Genomic DNA, 18022 nt, shown 5'->3' on the forward strand with positions numbered 1-18022 from the left:
ATTTTCAAAATCTCAAAACTTGTGTTGTTGTAAAACCCAAATCTGTTTTACTGTTTTATATTCACAGTTGTTGTTTGTTATCAAATCTTAACAAACTATTCATTCCATTTAAAGATTGGTCAAAGCATTAAAAACTGGAGCGTAAACAGTTAGAAAAACATTTAATGCTCAAATCAAAGCACAAAACAGTTTTCTATTATGGTACCAAAACAAAGAATCGGTTGTTTCAATGAATCAATTGGTTGTTTTGGTTTTGACAGCAAGTCAACCATAAAAATAGTTTTCAACCTTTTCTAAAAACATCTAAGTATAAAACAATCGGTTTTTTCGACAAAACAACAGGTTGTTTTTCACTTAGTTTAAAAAACACTTTTCTTTTAAAATGAGTGAGAGTGCTTATGCTTTGGATTCAATCAAGAGTGGATTACATATGAAATCTACCCCATATCCTATCTAAAAGACAGCTCAACAACAACAAGCACAACCAGCCTTCCATCATTCTTCAAAGGGTTTGGATTCTTCAAAGCTTGAACACACTTGGTTCAACAATTACATGGTTGAATTCTAGCTACAAGCCATGTTTGGAAAGAATATTTGGGAATGAAATGATTTTTGGAGAATCCTCTTAGAAGGTGATAAGCTTTAGGAGGTTTTTGAATATCATCCCTAAACTTCTTAATCATATATGTCAAGTATTTAGAATGTTTAGGTAATGAAAAAGACAAGGAAGAAAAACACCTTTGAGGTGAAGTGATGATACCCGTGTTATCTTGTCCTTCATTTTTTCTTTCATTTTCACTCTTGGTGTTTGTTTTAATTTGGTCTTGATGTACCTCTTGTAATATTATGGTTCTTTTATTTGGACAATTGGCAGCTATGTGCCCAAAACCTAAACATTTAAAACATTTTGTTCTTGAAGTTTTGGTTGGTGACTTAAGGTTAGAGGTAGAAGAATTGTGTTTAGAAACTTTTTGGTGAGAAGTGGTTTCTTTTGAAAATTTGAAAGAAGAAGTTTTTTGTAGAATTTTTGTTTGTATCCTTCCATGAAGATTTGTAGAAGCCATCATTATGAGTATTTTTGAAAGTTGTTTTCTTCAAAAGTTGTGATTCCACCTTGATGGCTAGGTGAACCACTTTCTTTTAAAGAAGAGTACTCATATAATTCTACAACATCTTTAATTTATCTCCTTAAACCACTCACAAATGTAGTGATCTTTGACTCTTGACTATCATGCATATTTATCTTAGTCAAAGTAGTTTCTAGATCTTTAAAATATTCATCTACCGTCCTAGGTCCTTGATGAAGCCGTTGGAGCTTCAACAAGAGTTCCTTCATATAAGAAGGAGGAACAAACCGCGTGCGCATACATGCTTTCAAATCATTACAAGAGACCACGATTGGCCTTTTATTTAGCCCAATCTCCATTACAGTTTGTTGCCACCATTGGTTGGCATAGACACATTAAAGAGATGTTCAACTTTAGCTTCCCATTATAAATACAAAGTAGGGTAATTGGACACACTAAAACTAGGTAACTTTACAAAATCAAAAGAATGTTGTGGTTGTGGTTGGTGTTGATGGTGTCGTTTGTCAAAATTGTTCAATCTCCATTCTTCCTCTTCTTTTTGATTTTGCCTCGCTTGAGCTTCTTCTAGTCTTTACAATCTTTTCGCTAGTTGACTTATTTTCTCGTCTTTGTGGACAAGTCGCTTCTTAACCTCGACAAGTTCTCCCAAAAGGTGGGCTTTGTGATATGATTGCGGTTTTGAAGATTCACCTAAAGACAAATGACCCATAACTTTTGCACAAAGGAACAAACAATTAGTGAAAACAAGTTAGAAAGAAAAAAAAAATCAAAGTTGAGCCACTTGTATCAAGATCACTCCAAGCACTCAAAGAAGAAAATTCTTCCCTTAGCCAAGGTCTCTCTTGTGGATGAAAAACTCTCAAGTGAAAAAGGTCAAAGCCTTCAACACTTGATCTCAATGGAAAATCACCACCAAACCTTGAAGGAAATGTAAATAAAAGACAAACAAGAATAGCTCAAACAAGAAAGACTAAAACAAAGTTGGAAAAGAGATTATGACAACACTTGAAAAGGAAGACAAACAAGAAAAAGACACAAAAGAAGACTTTAAGAAACTTACTAAAATTTTAACTAAGAAACTTTTTCTTTAGAACTTGTTAAAGCAAAAGGATAAAAAATTCCACAAGGTTGAAAACAATTTGTCAATCAAGTTGAATCCATATTTTGGAAAAATGATTTGCTTTGCTAAGTGATAGCCAAAGATGCGTTTTCAATATCTCTTTGTTGTTTTTTTTTTTTCATACAAGTTTTGTTTTATGGAAAGAAATGACCATAGCTTCTATCATGCAAAATTTCCAAGAACATTCAATTTTCACAATTTTTTTTGGTTGGATTCAATATAATTGAACACTTGAAATCATGTGTTTGGAACTTTAAATCTACTTCTACTAAAAACAAGTTTCTAATTACTTTTAAACTTCAAAATTAAAAGCAAGTAAGTAGAATCAAAACAAGAACTCCTAGAACACTAATGAACATAAGACTCAAAGTAAATGGCAAGATCAACAAAAGACATAACAAGAAACATATTCAAAACGAAAAATGCTATGAATATTAAAAATGGCCGAAAAAAAATTGTGCAAGAAATGAAGGGCTGGAAAATAAAAAGCAATAAAATAAGGACAAGAATGTAAGGTACTTGAATTTAAAGACAAGAAAGTAAAGGTACTTGAATTTAAAGACAGGAAAGTAAAGGTACTTGAATTTAAAGACAAGAATTAAAGGTGCTAGAATGTAAAGAAATTGTAAAGTGCCAAATCAAATCAACAAATTAAGCATAAGAACCTAAGCTCTGATAACCATATGATGTGAGTTGATTTTATGATTGATCATTTTTATGGTGACACTTTAGTTAGATTTGGATTTTAGACAATTAGAGGTGACAACCTAAGGAAAATCCCCACTGGACATTAACTTAACCAAGTGGTTAAGTAGATGTGAATGTTCATTTCACAAAGGCAAAAAGGAAACAAAATTAAATGGTGATGATGATGACAAGATAAAGGGCAGAATCACATAAGGAAATAAAAACAAGAAAAACAAAACCGAATAGACATAAGGAAACTATTAAAGGACAAGGAAGATACAAACATGAAAAGGATTGGATTAATGGAAGAGATGATGAAAGAAGAACTTATGGATGGTGGAGCAATGATGTATCACACCACTTGATGGGATGGAACCACCAAGATAAGTAGGATGAGGCCACCACTTGAGAGGATCATGAACCCAAGATAAGACCAATTTGGAGGAGACTCACTCACTCACTACTCACACAAAAATTGTGCATAATTTCTTTACTATAATTTCAAATTGTAAAATACACTAGGTAGGCCTCCTATTTATAGGTGAAGGAGCGTTAGAGAACAAGCTAAATGGGTAGGATGGGAAAAGGGAAAAAATGGGCAGCCTTAGGGTTTGACTAAGTCAATCCCTTATCCTAGGCTTGTCCTTCTAGAAACTAAGTCAAAATGCCTTCAAATGGGCTAGGAACTAGATAAAATGCCACCCACACCCCCTATTATGCTAAAGGACCTTATTCTAGCCTATATTTGCTATTTGGACCCTCAAAGCGAGCCCAATTTTTTACATATTTGTAATCATTTAAAATGACCAGGAAGAACTTATGATATTTTGGTTTATAGCTTCTTCTTCTTTTGCTGATTCTTTCTTGAGGCTTGGTGGGGCATGACTTTGTATCTTGAGATGAGTGACCCTTTTGGGAAGTGCTTGTTGTGTCCTTAGTCATCTGTTGGTTTGTATAGAGGTGTATACTTATTTCATGGTAGAGATGACATATGAGGGTCCCCAACCTGATCCTAATGACTTCTAGTGGGTCCTTTCGGTGATGTTTCCTCTAACCAACAACAACCAAGTTGATTACGAAGTGGGGTCATTCTAGAAGGGCCGAGTGGGCTTGGCATTTCAACCCAAATTCCGAATATCTTACAAGGAATTGCTAAGCATGCCAAGGGGTTGTGGAAAAACTGAGGTTTCCTCAGAAGTCTTACAGAAATTTGGGGACACGAAAGGAGGTCTGGTGTGAATTCCATATGGGATTTGAAAAAAACGTTAAGCGATGTATAACACTTGGTTAGCAGTTAGCGGCCTTGGTGAAGGGCGGATTCTTGAAGGAATAGCTTGAGGAGGACCAAGAAGAGTCAAAGTAAAAGGTTGCTCCCTGGGACCAAACACATGTGATACCGGTCCATGGGGAGCTGAACACCATCTCGAGGGATTTTCTGGAGGAGGGAGCTCTGCTTCTAAGCGTAAGCAATACACGAGAGCAGTGATAACTTTGGAGGTAAGGAGACTCGACCATCCACCACAACTACGAGAGTAACTTGAAAAGTAAAAAGGGGAACATACTCAATCACTATTCAGGCGGGAGAGCCAGAGGAGATTGGGCAAGTTGGAGTCATCAGTGAGAGGCGACTTGTACCTGCTGGTCAGGTTCAGGAAAAGGAAATAGGATGGAAGAAGTTCAAGGTCGACACGTCTATATGTCAAGAGTTGCAGGATAAGATAGCCGAGGTGATATCGAAACACATAGATGCTTCGCTTGTTCATCCGCGAATTGCTTATTTAGAAGAGCTATTAACAACAATAGCTATGTACAATTGGAAGCTGAACCTAGAGAAGTGTGTGTTCGAGGTGGAAGCAGGGAAGTTCCTTGGGTTTTTGCTCACTGAAAGGGGGACAAAGGTGAACCCCGAAAAATGTGATGCAATCTTAGGGATGAGGAGCCCTGTCTCGATTCTTGTCAACTAGTGGAGATATGGGGTATTCATATTTTCAATGCTTCAAAAAGAATAATGAGAATTCTTCATCGTGTTCGACCGCTTACTGCAACAAGGTACTTCTTTTCATGAATTAATGACTTTGCATTCGCATCCCTACCTGATTAGAGCATTTGAAATTACAATGATCATATTGCATGAGTTAGGGTTCCTCTAGATTCACTCTTTCCTGCCCATGATGACTGCTATATTTTCTGGTTGCATTGCTTGAATCCAGTACGTATCTTCATTTCTGAATGTGACTTACTTGCTTTTCCTGGTCTGAATTTGTTTTGTATTCTGCTTGTGTTTGCATTTTTAGATGGACTACAAAACCCTATACCCTTGGGGACCTCAAACCTCTTACATGAAACCTCAGGTTATACCTCCCATGAACTTATCATAATCCTTAGGAAAAGCAAATGTCACTTTGGTAAAGAGGACGATAGACTGAGAATAGTTCCTTGTAGGGTGGATGAGCTGGTTTGTTGCGATGAATCCTCGAACCCAGAGGGTCCTTTTTGTTTCTTTTATGCCACAGTTTTCAAAAAAGTTCTTTTGCGCCTTCCCCTTTCCATTTTCCAGAAAGAACTATTGACCGAGCTGAATGTGGCTCCTGCCCAGCTACACCCAAATAGTTGGGCATTCATACGTGGCTTTTCAATTCTTTGCTCCCAGTTTGACATTTCGCCAACGGTGGAGGTCTTCCTTTACTTCTCTGAGGCCAAACGCCTAGGCCGCCAACTTTGGATCTTTTTCAATGGCATATCCGGAAGAGCCTTGCTAACACTCTTCCAATCTTCTTACAAAAACTTCAAGGGAAAATTTCTTAAATTTCGTTGTAACAAGAGGTATCTAACCTTTATGAACAGGTTCCCCTTGTATTGGACCGAAAAACCACGTTTCCAAGGTGCTCGACGCTTGGAAGATCTGTCGCCTCTAGATTAAAAAGTCTGCAAGTTTCTCATTAGCCTTAAAGTTATCTTTGATACTACCTTCCTTCTAGTCAAAGAGTTCTCCCCCAAAGTCTTAAAGACTTACATTGGTACTTCCCATTCCCTGCTCCTTATAAGACAAACCTCTATATTTGTGCTAACCATTTGCTTGCTTTTCTTTGCAAGGAGAATGATGTCCAAATTCACTAGGAAAGATCTGGAAGAGATGGCCAAGAGGATGAAGGCAGCTGCCAACGTGCCCAAGGAATCCTTAAAACTGAAAGCCCCCGCCCAATCTCCATTCGACGATAAAGAAACCACCTCAGGGATGGTCTTCACCAGGAAAAGGAAAACACTGGCTGCCCCTACCGAGCACTCTTACTCGATTGGGTGAGCTCCCTCAATTCATGTTGTTCCTTTTGGAGGCCAAATCCCACCTCGGGACACGGTGGTCATCCAAGAAGGCGAGGCGGAAAGCTCAAAGAAGTCGTACTTATGGGACCCCAACTTGGATGCTTCTTTCTACCTTGAGGAGGCCCTGCTGCCCAACGAGAAGAAAAAGCAGCTTATGGCCCATGATGAAGGTTACCTGATTCGTGAAGCCATAAGGCAGTTTGGAAGCCCTTACCAGCAGATACCTGGCCGCTTCGGAGATAGCATAGAGGGTAGCAACATAAAACTTAAGAGCTCAAGAGACTGCCAATTTACACAAAGAGGTGGAAGAGCTGTGACAGGAACTCCAACGCTCCAAGTCTTCTGAGTGACTCTTGGTTGAAACGATCAAAACTGCTGCCAACCAAGCTCAAGAGGCAACAGTAGAAAAAAGGAGGTTCTTCGTCGAGATTGCCAACCTTAAGGAAGAATTCGCCAAGGAGACTGAAGGGTGCAAACAAGACGCCGCCCAAGCCTTCCTTAGGGTATTCGAGGCGGCCATAGAACAAGCTTCAACATTTCACCCCAACATTGATTTCTCCCAACTTAGCCTGGTTAAAACCATGGTCAATGGGCAACTTGTGGAGAAGTAGCCTTACTCTCCACTTTTCATGTGACCCATAACACTTTGAACAATATTGCGCCTTTTATTTTATAAGCACTTTTTATTGATGCATGTTAATTGCAACTTTCTTTACTAATATAGCTATTTACTTAGTAAATTTGGACTAGCATAGCCAATGTATACTTCGTTATTTAACTTAGTGAAATGTGATTAACATAAGTTTAACATCTATTGATAACATACCAATCTAAAACTTATGCTAACCCTTTAAGCTAAAATGACAATAGACTCGATGCATAAATCAAGCATAAAAAATCACCGTGTTCTCAAGGAACTAACCTTTTGGTGAACCATATCGTCTGGCCGCAAAGAGGCTTTTGACACACATGGCTGCTGTTCATATACTTGGGTAGGGGTCATATACCTTGACCTTGCTAGGCATGGTTTCACCTACTCGGAGAACTGCACCTTTCTACGTTTGGGCTTCTCTTCCTGCACTAAGAATGATTCATCTATCTTCTTGGAGCATCTAACCCGGGTGCTCATATACACACCAAGTCAACCCCATTTTAGCACAAACGACCACCTTCAGCACTCATTACTTAATCATTCCACAGAGCGCTCGAACACGGGTGATCGTCCTCTCGATGTACTAACCCGACCTCTTAAACAATCTTAGTCTCAATATTCATCTAAAGAGTGCCCGAGCTCGGGTAGTCATACCGACACTAATCTAGGTTGTATTACCTGCCTATAGATGATCAATCTTTACACAGAGCGCCTGCTCAGATAATCTCACAGAGAAAGGTCGTCTTACCTGTTTCAAGCCAAATAATCTTATTTATGGCCATTTGAACTTCAGAGCGTCTGAACTTGGAATCTTACCAAGAAAAGGTCGCCTTATCTGAATCATGGATAAATAATTCGCACACAAAGCGTCTGCTCGGATAATCCCACCGAAACAAGTTGCCTTACTTGGCATTAATCAATCAATTATACACATAACGCCTACTCGGATAATCTTATCGAGGTAGGTCGTCTTATCGTGTGCTAACAAATAAATAGATCTAATGCACCATTTTTCAAGAAATTTTTTTCATTGGGTGGCCTAGTTAAAAAACCCTCGTAAGGGAAAAAGGGTGTGGCCTTAAACATTACATCGTTACGAAAGAAAGCGTTAACAAAATATCTTAATTGAAATAAAATTTGAGATTCCCCCCATTCCATGGTCGAGGTGTAGCTCCCCCTCGAGGGTTTCAAGCCTATAAGCTCCGTTTCCAAGCACCTCAATTACGCGAAATGGTTCAGTCCACTTTGGAGACAACTTATTCTGTAGCTGATATGGGTGAGCCTTCTGCATCACCAAGTCGGCAACCCTGAACTGACGAGGTTTCAACTTGGTCTTTTGCCTCAGCTCAACCCTTCTATTCAAAGCCCCATAATTAAGGCGAGCTTTTTCACACACTTCGTCTAGCAAATCCAGGTTCACCTTCCTCCCTTCGTTAGACTCTTCAATAACGAAGTTCTGGAACCAAGGAGAGCTCTCTTGGATCTCAACTGGTATCATGGCGTCTGACCCATGTACCAAACTGAAGGGCGTCTCCTTAGTTGTTAACCGAGGAGTAGTGTGATAGGCCCATAAAGTTCGAGGAACTTCTTCCGACCAAGTTCCCTTGGTCTTCTCCAATCTCCTCTTCAACCCACTGAGTAAGACACTGTTGGCAGACTCAACCTGGCCATTCGTCTGAGGGTGTTCCACCCAGACAAATATCTGTTTGATGCCGAGCTTTGTGCATAGCTTGCGTAACTTTTGACTTGCGAACTAGGTTCTGTTGTCATACACCAAGTGTCTAAGGATCCCAAAATGGCATATAATGTTCTTCCACACAAAATGCTGCACCTTGTGAGCAGTTATTTGCGCGATTGGCTCGGCTTCAATCCACTTCGTGAAGTATTCAATGGCTACTACGAGATACTTCATTTGATGAATTGCCAAAGGGAAAGGACCCAAGATGTCTATCCCCCAAGTATGGAAATACCATGGGCTATAGGTTGAACGCAACTGCTCAGCTGGTGCGTGATGCCAATCAACATGCTTCTGACACTGCTCGCATCATTGCACATGCCTCACACAATCCTCCTTCATAGTCAACCAATAATACCCAGCTCGGATGACCTTCAATGAGAGAGCTCTTCTTCCGACATGACGCCCACAAATGCCTTCATGGAGCTCCCCCATGATGCTGGTACACTGATCTACATAAGTGAGGATGGGGTGGGTATAACCATGACAGAATAACTTGCCATCTACAAGGGTGTACTTTCTCGCATTCCTCTTAATCGTCTTTGCCTCTATAGGTTTTGTAGGGAGAACACCATCATCTAGGTAGCATTTGTATGGAGTTATCCAAGTCTCCACCGTGTCGACCTGTAGGACCTCTAGAGACTTATCTTCCAACAAGTCATAGGTGGTTATCCTTGGCACTTTTAAGGTCTCTTATGTCAACAACCGGTGCCTCCTCCCTTGTTATGAGCTCACCCCCAAGATCTCCACGCGACTGACCTTGGCTAGCCCCTTGTAGTGGTCCTAGGTGACTTCAAGGTGTCATGAATGAGTGACCTTTGCCGAACTCCCTTCCCCGAATTTCCTAGTTTGGACAGCAAGTCTGCTCGGGAGTTCTGTTATGCACTAGCTCAAACGTGGAGAAAGCTACTTTCAGAAAAATAACATACTTGAGGTACAAGGCTATCTGCAAATCCTTAGCTTGGTACTCACCCGTGACCTGCCCTGTAACCAACAACTAGTCACTCTTCACTAACAAACTTCGAGCACTCAAATCCTTTGGTAACAACATTCCTGCTATCAAGGCTTTGTACTCAGCTTGGTTGTTGCTGGCTTTGAAGGCGAACCTCAGGGCTTGCTCGATTAACAACCCACTCGGCCCTTCTGGAATGATCCCAACTCCATTCCCTTGTTGGTTAGAGGATTCGTCCACTGAAAGAACCCACTAGAAGTCATTAGGATTAGGATGTGGAACCTTAAATGACAGCTCTACCATAAAATCAGCATACACTTGGCTTTGATAGGTCCTCGAGGTTCATAATGCACATCAAACTCGAACAACTCAACTGCCTAACGGACCATCCATCCTGCTATGTCGGGCTTCTGAAGGACCTTGCGGATGGGCAGATCAGTCATCACTATCACAGTAAAACTATGGAAGTAGTGGTAGAGTCCCCAAGCTGTGAATACCACCACCAAAGTGGCCTTCTCAATGGCTTGGTACTGCGTTTCTGGCCCTTGCAACACCTTGCTCACAAAGTAGACTGGCTTCTGGACCCTATCTCGCTCTTGCATAATGACCGAGCTGATTGCTCGATCTGTGACCACAAAATAAAGATGAATGGGAGTACCTGACAACGACTTACAAAGAACAAGTGGGTTGGCCAAGTACTCCTTCAACCTGCTTATTTTTCTTCAATCATTGAAAATATGGATACCCCTTATCTCCACTAGCTGACATAAATAGAGACAGGGAAGTCATACGTCCAATCAACTGTTGGACTTCTTTCACACTAACAGGACTCCTCATTCCTATGATTGTCGCCCACTTGTCAGGGTTCGCTTCTATACCCCTTTCAGTGAGCAAAAACCCAAGGAACTTCCCTGCTCCCACTCGAAACACACACTTTTATGGGTTCAACTTCTTGTTGTACTTCACTATCCTTTTCTTCTGATGTGACGACCATGTCGTCCACATATGTCTGCACATTTTGCCCAATCATTGGGGCAAGAATTTTGTCCATCAACCTTTGGTAAGTGGCACCAGGATTCTTAAGGCCAAAGGGCATGACCTTATAACAGTAGCTAGAGAACTTGGCCATGAAGGCAGTCTTGTTCTCATCCTTAGGATGCATACGGATCTGGTTGTACCATGAGAATGCATTCAGGAAACTCAACAGTCGACAAACTTAGGCATTGTCCACCAAAGAATCTATACTTGGAAGTGGATAAGAGTCCTTGGGATAGGCCTTGTTCAGGTCAGTGAAGTCGACGCACATCCTCCACTTCCCATTAGCCTTTTATACCAACACCACTTTTGCCAACCACTCAGGATATTGGATTTCCCTTATGTATCCAATATTCAAAAGCTTCTACGTCTCTTTTCTAATGATTAGGCTCCTTTCTTTATTGAACTTTATCCTTCTATGGACTACCGGCCTGACCTTCTCATCCATAGTGAGCCTATGGCATAAAAAATCTGGGTTTATCCCAGGCATGTCTACGGATGACCAAGTGAAAGCATCCATGTGCTTTGATATCACCTTAGCTATCTTGTCCTGCAACTCTAGACATATCGATGTGCCGACCTTGAACTTCTTGCCTCTTATTTGCTTTTCCTGAACCTCACCAGTAGGTCTAAGTCGCCTCTCACTGATGACGTCAGCTTGCACAATCTCCTTTAGCTCTCCCGCCTGAACTGTGATTTAGTATGTTCCGCCTTTTCTTTTCAAGCTACTCTTCTAGCACTTCCTTGTCGTCTTTTGATCAGACTTGATGGTGATCACTTCTCCATCAAGAGATGACACCGCACCTAGCCTGTTCAAATAAAGTCTCCCCAAAAGCAAATTATAAGTTGAAGAGGCATTAACTACAATGTACTTGACGTTAATCGTCCGAGTTGAGGTGCCATATGGAAAAGTCATCCTTAACTCGTCGTATCCACGCACTTCCACCTGATCTCTCGCAAAGCCAAACAAGCAACCATCATACGACTTTAACTGGTCGGGAGACAATTGCAAATTTATGAATGTTGACCAAAAACTCACATCAGCTGAGCTCCCTTTGTCAATGAGAACTGGGTGTACCTTTCTTCCAATGGTGGCAACAGATATCACCACTAGATCATCCTCATGAGGGACCACGTCCTCCAAGTCAGGGCTCGTAAAGCAGAGGGCAGGCTTTGGTGGATGGTCAGGTCTCCTCACCTCCACGGTTATCACTTCTCTTGTATATCTCTTACGCTTGGAGGCAATGAACCCTCCTTTAGAGAATCTCTCCTGAGATGGTGTTAAGCTCTCCATGGACCGGTGCCTCATGCTTGGTCCCTGGGAGCAACCTCTTCCTTCGACCCTTCCTGGTCCTCCTCAAGATATTCCTTCAAGAATCCATCCTTCACCAAACATGCCAATTGGTAACCAAGAGCTATACAATGCTTAACGTCGTACCCAAATCCCTTGTGGAATTCGCACCAGACCTCCTTTCGTGGCCTCCGATTCCTATCAAACTTTTAGAACTTGGGTCGAATTGTCAAATCTTCTTGGGCCTTGGCTTCAAGCACGTTCTTCTTGGTTGGGTATGGTGCGTGCTTCGAGTCCGTCCTCTTCTCGATCGAGGTTTCGTTGACCCTCAGAGTTGATATGGGCGACAACCCGTCATTGTATTTCGGGCAAATGTCTCTACCGAATTCCTGATCAGTGAGTCGCTAAATGGTCCTGCCATGACTCCCTGTTCGAAGGCGTTGACCATCACGACCTCGTCATGGGTTTGGAGCTTCACCATAATCGCCCAAAACCTTTTTAAATAGTTTTTTAGAGACTCTCTTTATCTCTGTTTCACACTGAAGAGATCATATAAAATCGATGGTTTGGTCTGGTTGATAGAGAACTGTTCCCTGAACAACTCAGAAAATTGGTCGAAGGAGGTGATGTGGCCAACAGGAAGCCCACCAAACCACTGCAGGGCAGTAATTGTGAATGTACCCATGAACATCTTGCAATGGATAGCATCTAATCCCCGAGAAATAATCATCTGGGCATTGAACGCCATAAGATGGCTTTCATGGTCTTCTACTCCCGTGAAAATGATCTTAGGCATGATGTAATGTGGTGGCATAAGCGCATCCATGATCGTCTGCGAGAATGGCTTGGGACGAGCTCTCAAGGGTGCATTCAAACCTCGTTCCCTTTTGGAGGGTTGATCAAGTTGTTGTAGACTCTTGCGCAACTCCTCGTTGGCCTTGTGCAATTCCCCACTATTTGCTCGCGAAGCATCTATCTCTGCCATAAGTTGATCTTTCCTAAGCACTTGCTCAGCTCGAGCTTCTGCAATTAGCTTTTCCTGCTTGGCTTTAGCCTTTGCCATTAACCTTTCCTGCTCGACTTTGGCTTCTTGTTGGATCTGCTCCTGCTCTCGCTTGTACTGCTTGTTGGCTTCTTAGAGAGCTCTCACGGTGTTTATGAGCTGTTCTTGGAGAGCTCTCAGATCCCGCAGGTCCTTGCCTAGTGTTCCTCATACCGCTGGAAAACTCAAACACAATTGTGGATGAGATCAAGTTTTATCGGGCCCCACGGTGAGCAACAAATGTTCTCGCCGGTTGACTCTGCTGACAAGCTCTAGCTCCGGTTTGTCTCATCTGAAATCTGTTTTACATCTTGTTGCACTAGAACGTGGCTCCGTTGAAACAAAGGGGGCCCTACCTGTTGATCACACTCCGACAATCAACTCAGTATGAGCTTACTAAAATTGAAGAGTGTATTCAGTTTCAGTCTCATAAACAACGTACCTTTACATAGGGTATCAAGCCCCTTTTATAGCTTATCTCTTCTAACAAATTTCTCTCATGAGAATCTAATCTCAACCGAAAGCATACGTAGTAGAAAAACACTCTGTTTATGGGCACCTTCTCTCAAGGTGCTACAATAGAAAAAATCTTATCTCTAATGAGAGTATAAAATAACAAAAAAAAAACCACTTGCCAACAGGGCATCATTGTAGGTGTTAACAACAGGGAAACACTCTATTTATGTGGGCACCCTTACTTATGGTGCAATGTTATCTTTCACTATGCATGCAACTTAAGCACTGCGTGCCTTAAAACACACCCACTTAGATTAAAAGATATTTACGTGACTTAACCCCTACGTATACTAACCTTATATTAGCGTATAAAAAATTTATTTTAATTAAACTCCAATGGACTTATTGACATGGTTGGCCAAACTCATGACCCACTTTATAGACCCAACAACCTAGCTGACCTACCCATACTCATGCACCGTGCTCCGATCACTAAGCATAGAACATTCTGTCTAGTACAATCATGATATTATTAATAATAACACTAATGTTAATACTAATATAACAATAATAAAATTAATAATATTTTTTATAATATTAATAGTATTACTAAAAATAATAATATTAATATTATTAATAGTAATATTAATAAAATTTAATAATATTAGTAATACTATTAATAATCATACGAATACGAATATTAATAATAATAATAATAATAATAATTTATAATATTTATAATATTTAACAATATGAATAACATTAGTATGATTAACAACAATATTAATAATAACGTTATTGTTATCATTATTATTAATAATATCATGACAATTTTATTATTATAAATATTACTTATATTATTATTAATAATATTACAATTATTTTATTATTCTTAACATTATTTGTATTATAATTGATATTATTATTAATATTATTATTATTATTAATAATGTTATTATTAATATTATTATTATTATTAATGTTATTATTAATATTTTTAATCCTATTAATTATGTTATTAATATTGTTTAATATTATAAATATTATTATTAATTTTTATTACTGTTATTAATATCTGTATTCATATGATTAATAATAAGATTATTAATATTATTAATTGTTTTTTATATTACTGTTAATAATATTAATATTCTTATTTTTAGTAATATCATTAATAATATAAACCACATTATATTTATTAAATGAATATTTAAAAATTAATTAATATATTTTAAATGATCAAATACTTGAATGGAAGACAAGAGTGTTATATAAAAAGAAAAATTGTACGGACTAATAATCTAATTAAGTAACACATTTAATTCATTTTATTACTATTTTATATTTCTCATTCTCTATTTTAACACTAATATAGTACTATAAATATGTGTATGACTTAAATCTTGAAGGAGAAGAAAGAAATACTGAAAAGTGAGTAAAAGTAAAAGAAGGCAAAAGATGGCTCTAGTGAAGGTTGCTTTGGTAGCACTTGTTTTTACTTTTATAGCTTGCAATGGTAAGTTGCTTTTTTTCTTTCCATTTGATAAATCATATCTTTGAATTTAGGTTTTGTTAGTGATTTAAATTTTTTATAGCTAACATAAATATATACGGTAATATTGGGATGTGTGTTTTGTAGGGTTTGTATTAAATGAGGATAAATGTCAGGAGAATGATGATTGCAAGGGAAAGTTAAGTTTATGTAAAGATTCAGCTATTTGTGTTGATGAAGTTTGTAAGTGCAGGACGACCATATTAGGAAAGCCAACAAAAGCTATAAGTACGTATGATTGTCGATTTGTTTGTGCTCCACCATGTGATAAACAATATTATGATCCAACTGATGGTTTATGCAAATGCTTGTATTATTATTTCTCTCAAATTTATCAATAAAAATGCATTTGGATGTTACTTTTTTTTTTATTTGATAAATCACCTTTTTGAATTTAGGTATTGTTAATGATTTATAGCTAGCATGAATTTATATTGTAATATTGGGATGAGTGTTTTGTAGGGTTTGCATTAGACGAGGATAAATGTACGGAGAATGATGATTGCAAGGGAAAGTTAAGTTTATGTAAAGATTCAGCCATTTGTGTTGATGAAATTTGTAAGTGCAGGACGACCATACAAGGGAAGCTAACAAAAGGTATAAGTACGCAAAATTTTCGATATTTTATGCTCCACCATGTCACAAAAAGTATTGTGATCCAACTGATGGTATACAAAAATGCTTGTGTCATTATCTCTCACCAATATTTCAATAAAAATGCATTTGGTAATTATTTTTTCTATTTTTCATGTGCTAAATCACATTTTTTAATTTAGGTTTAGTTAGTGATTTATAGCTAATACGAATTTATATTCAAATATTCGGATATGTATTTTGTAGGGTTTGTATTAGATGAGGATAAATGTCAGCAGAATGATGATTGCATGGGAAAGTTAAGTTTATGTAAAGATTCAACAATTTGTGTTGATGAAGTTTGTAAGTGCAGAACAACCATACCAGGGAAGCTAACAAAAGGTATAAGTGGGTATGATTGTCCTTTGTTTGGGCTCCACCGTGTGATAAAGAGTATTGTGATCCAACTGATGGTCTATAAAAATTCTTGTGTCATTAACTCACTAATTTCTCAATAAAAATGCATTTGGAAATTACTTTTTCCTTTTTCATTTGATAAATCACATATTTTAATTTAGGTTTAGATAGTGATTTATAGGTAATACAAATTTATATTCTAATACTAGGATATGTGTTTTGTAGGGTTTGCATTAGATGAGGATAAATGTCAGGAGAATGATGATTGCAAGGGAAAGTTAAGTTTATGTAAAGATTCAGTCATTTGTGTTGATGAAGTTTGCAAGTGCAGGACGACCATACTAGGGAAGCCAACAAAAGGTATAAATGTGTATGATTGTCCATTTGTTTGTGGTCCACCATGTGATAAACAATATTGTGATCCAACCGATGGTCTATGCAAATGCTTGTGTCTTTAACTCTCACCAACTTATCAATATAAATGCATTTGGAAGTTACTTTTTTTTTTCATTTGATAAATCATATTTTTTAATTTAGGTTTTGTTACTGTTCTATATCTAACACGAATTTATATTGTAATATTGGGATGTGTGTTTTGTAGGGTTTGCATTAGATGAGGATAAATGTCAGAAGAATGATGATTGCAAGGGAAAGTTAAGTTTATGTAAAGATTCAGCCATTTGTGTTGATGAAGTTTGTAAGTGCAGAACAACCATACTAGGGAAGCTATAACTGCGTTTGATTGTCCATTTGTTTGTGCTCCACCATGTGATAAACAATATTGTGATCTAGTCGATGGTAAAAGCAAATGCTTGTGTCACTAACTCTCACAAATTTATCAATAAAAATGCATTTGGAAGGTACTTTTTCTTTTTCTGTCTTTGATAAATTACCTTTTCGAATTTCAGTTTTGTTAGTGATTTATAGCTAACATAAATTTATATTGTAGTATTCTAAATTTCTAAACATAATAATACTTAGGAATGATGGATTATCCTAATAAAATATTAGTGTTGTTGAGTGTTTGCAAATAATTGATTATCTTAGATAATGTTTTCAAACATTCCAATAATTACAATAGTTTTAATTGTTTTTTGAATTTAGTTTTTCATGTGATTCAACCGGTTGTTTTTATCAGCAATTAATAAAAACAAACCAAAACAGATTTGAATGAGATTAAGGATAGAAAAAATCACACAACAGATTTATACTGGTTCACTCTTATCCAAGAGCTACATCCAGTCCCAAGAAACCACTGGTTTTCCACTAAGCAATCAATAACCTTGATTACAAACTACACACCAAAGAGTTGATCTTGAACTCTTCAAGAACACACACCTCCTTCGACAAACAACACACCACAAATCACTGAACACCCTCTAGATCTGCACAGAACACGTTTACACAAAATTACAATATTAAAGAGAGAAAAAGAATGATCACACCTGATACAAATTGAATTCAAAAGTTACAAAGCAATCCTATTCCACTCTTACAAATATTCAAAACTTGAAGCAAATCTTGGTGAAAACTAATTTCAAAGATTTAATATGATATCTTAACTGCTAGGACATAAAACAAATTATTTAAACTCCTAAAGACTGTTAAAAACATTTAATGCATGAGCCAAATCAATTTTGAATAAATTAAAACAGATTTACCAAAGTTAACAAATTTTGTTAACGATTTTCAAAATACAATCGGCTGAAATGTCGAAATAACCGATTGAATTGGTTTGACAACAAGGTCAACCAATTTCAAGCTTTGTTAAAACCTTTTTTCAAAACACTAAGTGTAAAACAACCGATTGAAACGATAAAACAAGTTGTTTTTCCACTTCTTTGGAAAATACTCTTTTTCAAAGGAATTTGATTTAAACCAACTTTGTATCCTAGCTAAGAGTGGATTACAAATTCAAACTACCCAGAACCCATACATATAAGCAACAACAAAGGATTCAACCAATCTTAATGGATTTGGAGACATCAAAGCCTATCTTAAACAATCTCTCCCTATTTGATGAAGGCAAATCCCTGGTTTGCTTGTGTTGTTCTGTTTGAATTTGAAAGCAACTGCATAACAATAAATGTGCATGTAACAG

General features: G+C 37.9%; 1 protein-coding gene across 1 annotated transcript; it reads left to right on the plus strand.

Moving 5' to 3' along the window:
• The first annotated feature begins 14789 nt into the window (after nucleotides 1-14789).
• On the plus strand, nucleotides 14790-17037 carry LOC137829882 (uncharacterized). The gene is made up of 6 exons (XM_068636868.1): nucleotides 14790-14895; nucleotides 15019-15159; nucleotides 15394-15528; nucleotides 15772-15906; nucleotides 16147-16281; nucleotides 16523-17037. Exons 1-6 carry the CDS (start codon nucleotides 14838-14840, stop codon nucleotides 16651-16653), a joined length of 735 nt encoding a protein of 244 aa, XP_068492969.1. The 5' UTR covers nucleotides 14790-14837; the 3' UTR covers nucleotides 16654-17037.
• The last annotated feature ends 985 nt before the right edge of the window (nucleotides 17038-18022 follow it).

Source organism: Phaseolus vulgaris, chromosome 11, assembly GCF_000499845.2.
Source record: "Phaseolus vulgaris cultivar G19833 chromosome 11, P. vulgaris v2.0, whole genome shotgun sequence".
Classification (NCBI taxonomy): domain Eukaryota; kingdom Viridiplantae; phylum Streptophyta; class Magnoliopsida; order Fabales; family Fabaceae; genus Phaseolus; species Phaseolus vulgaris.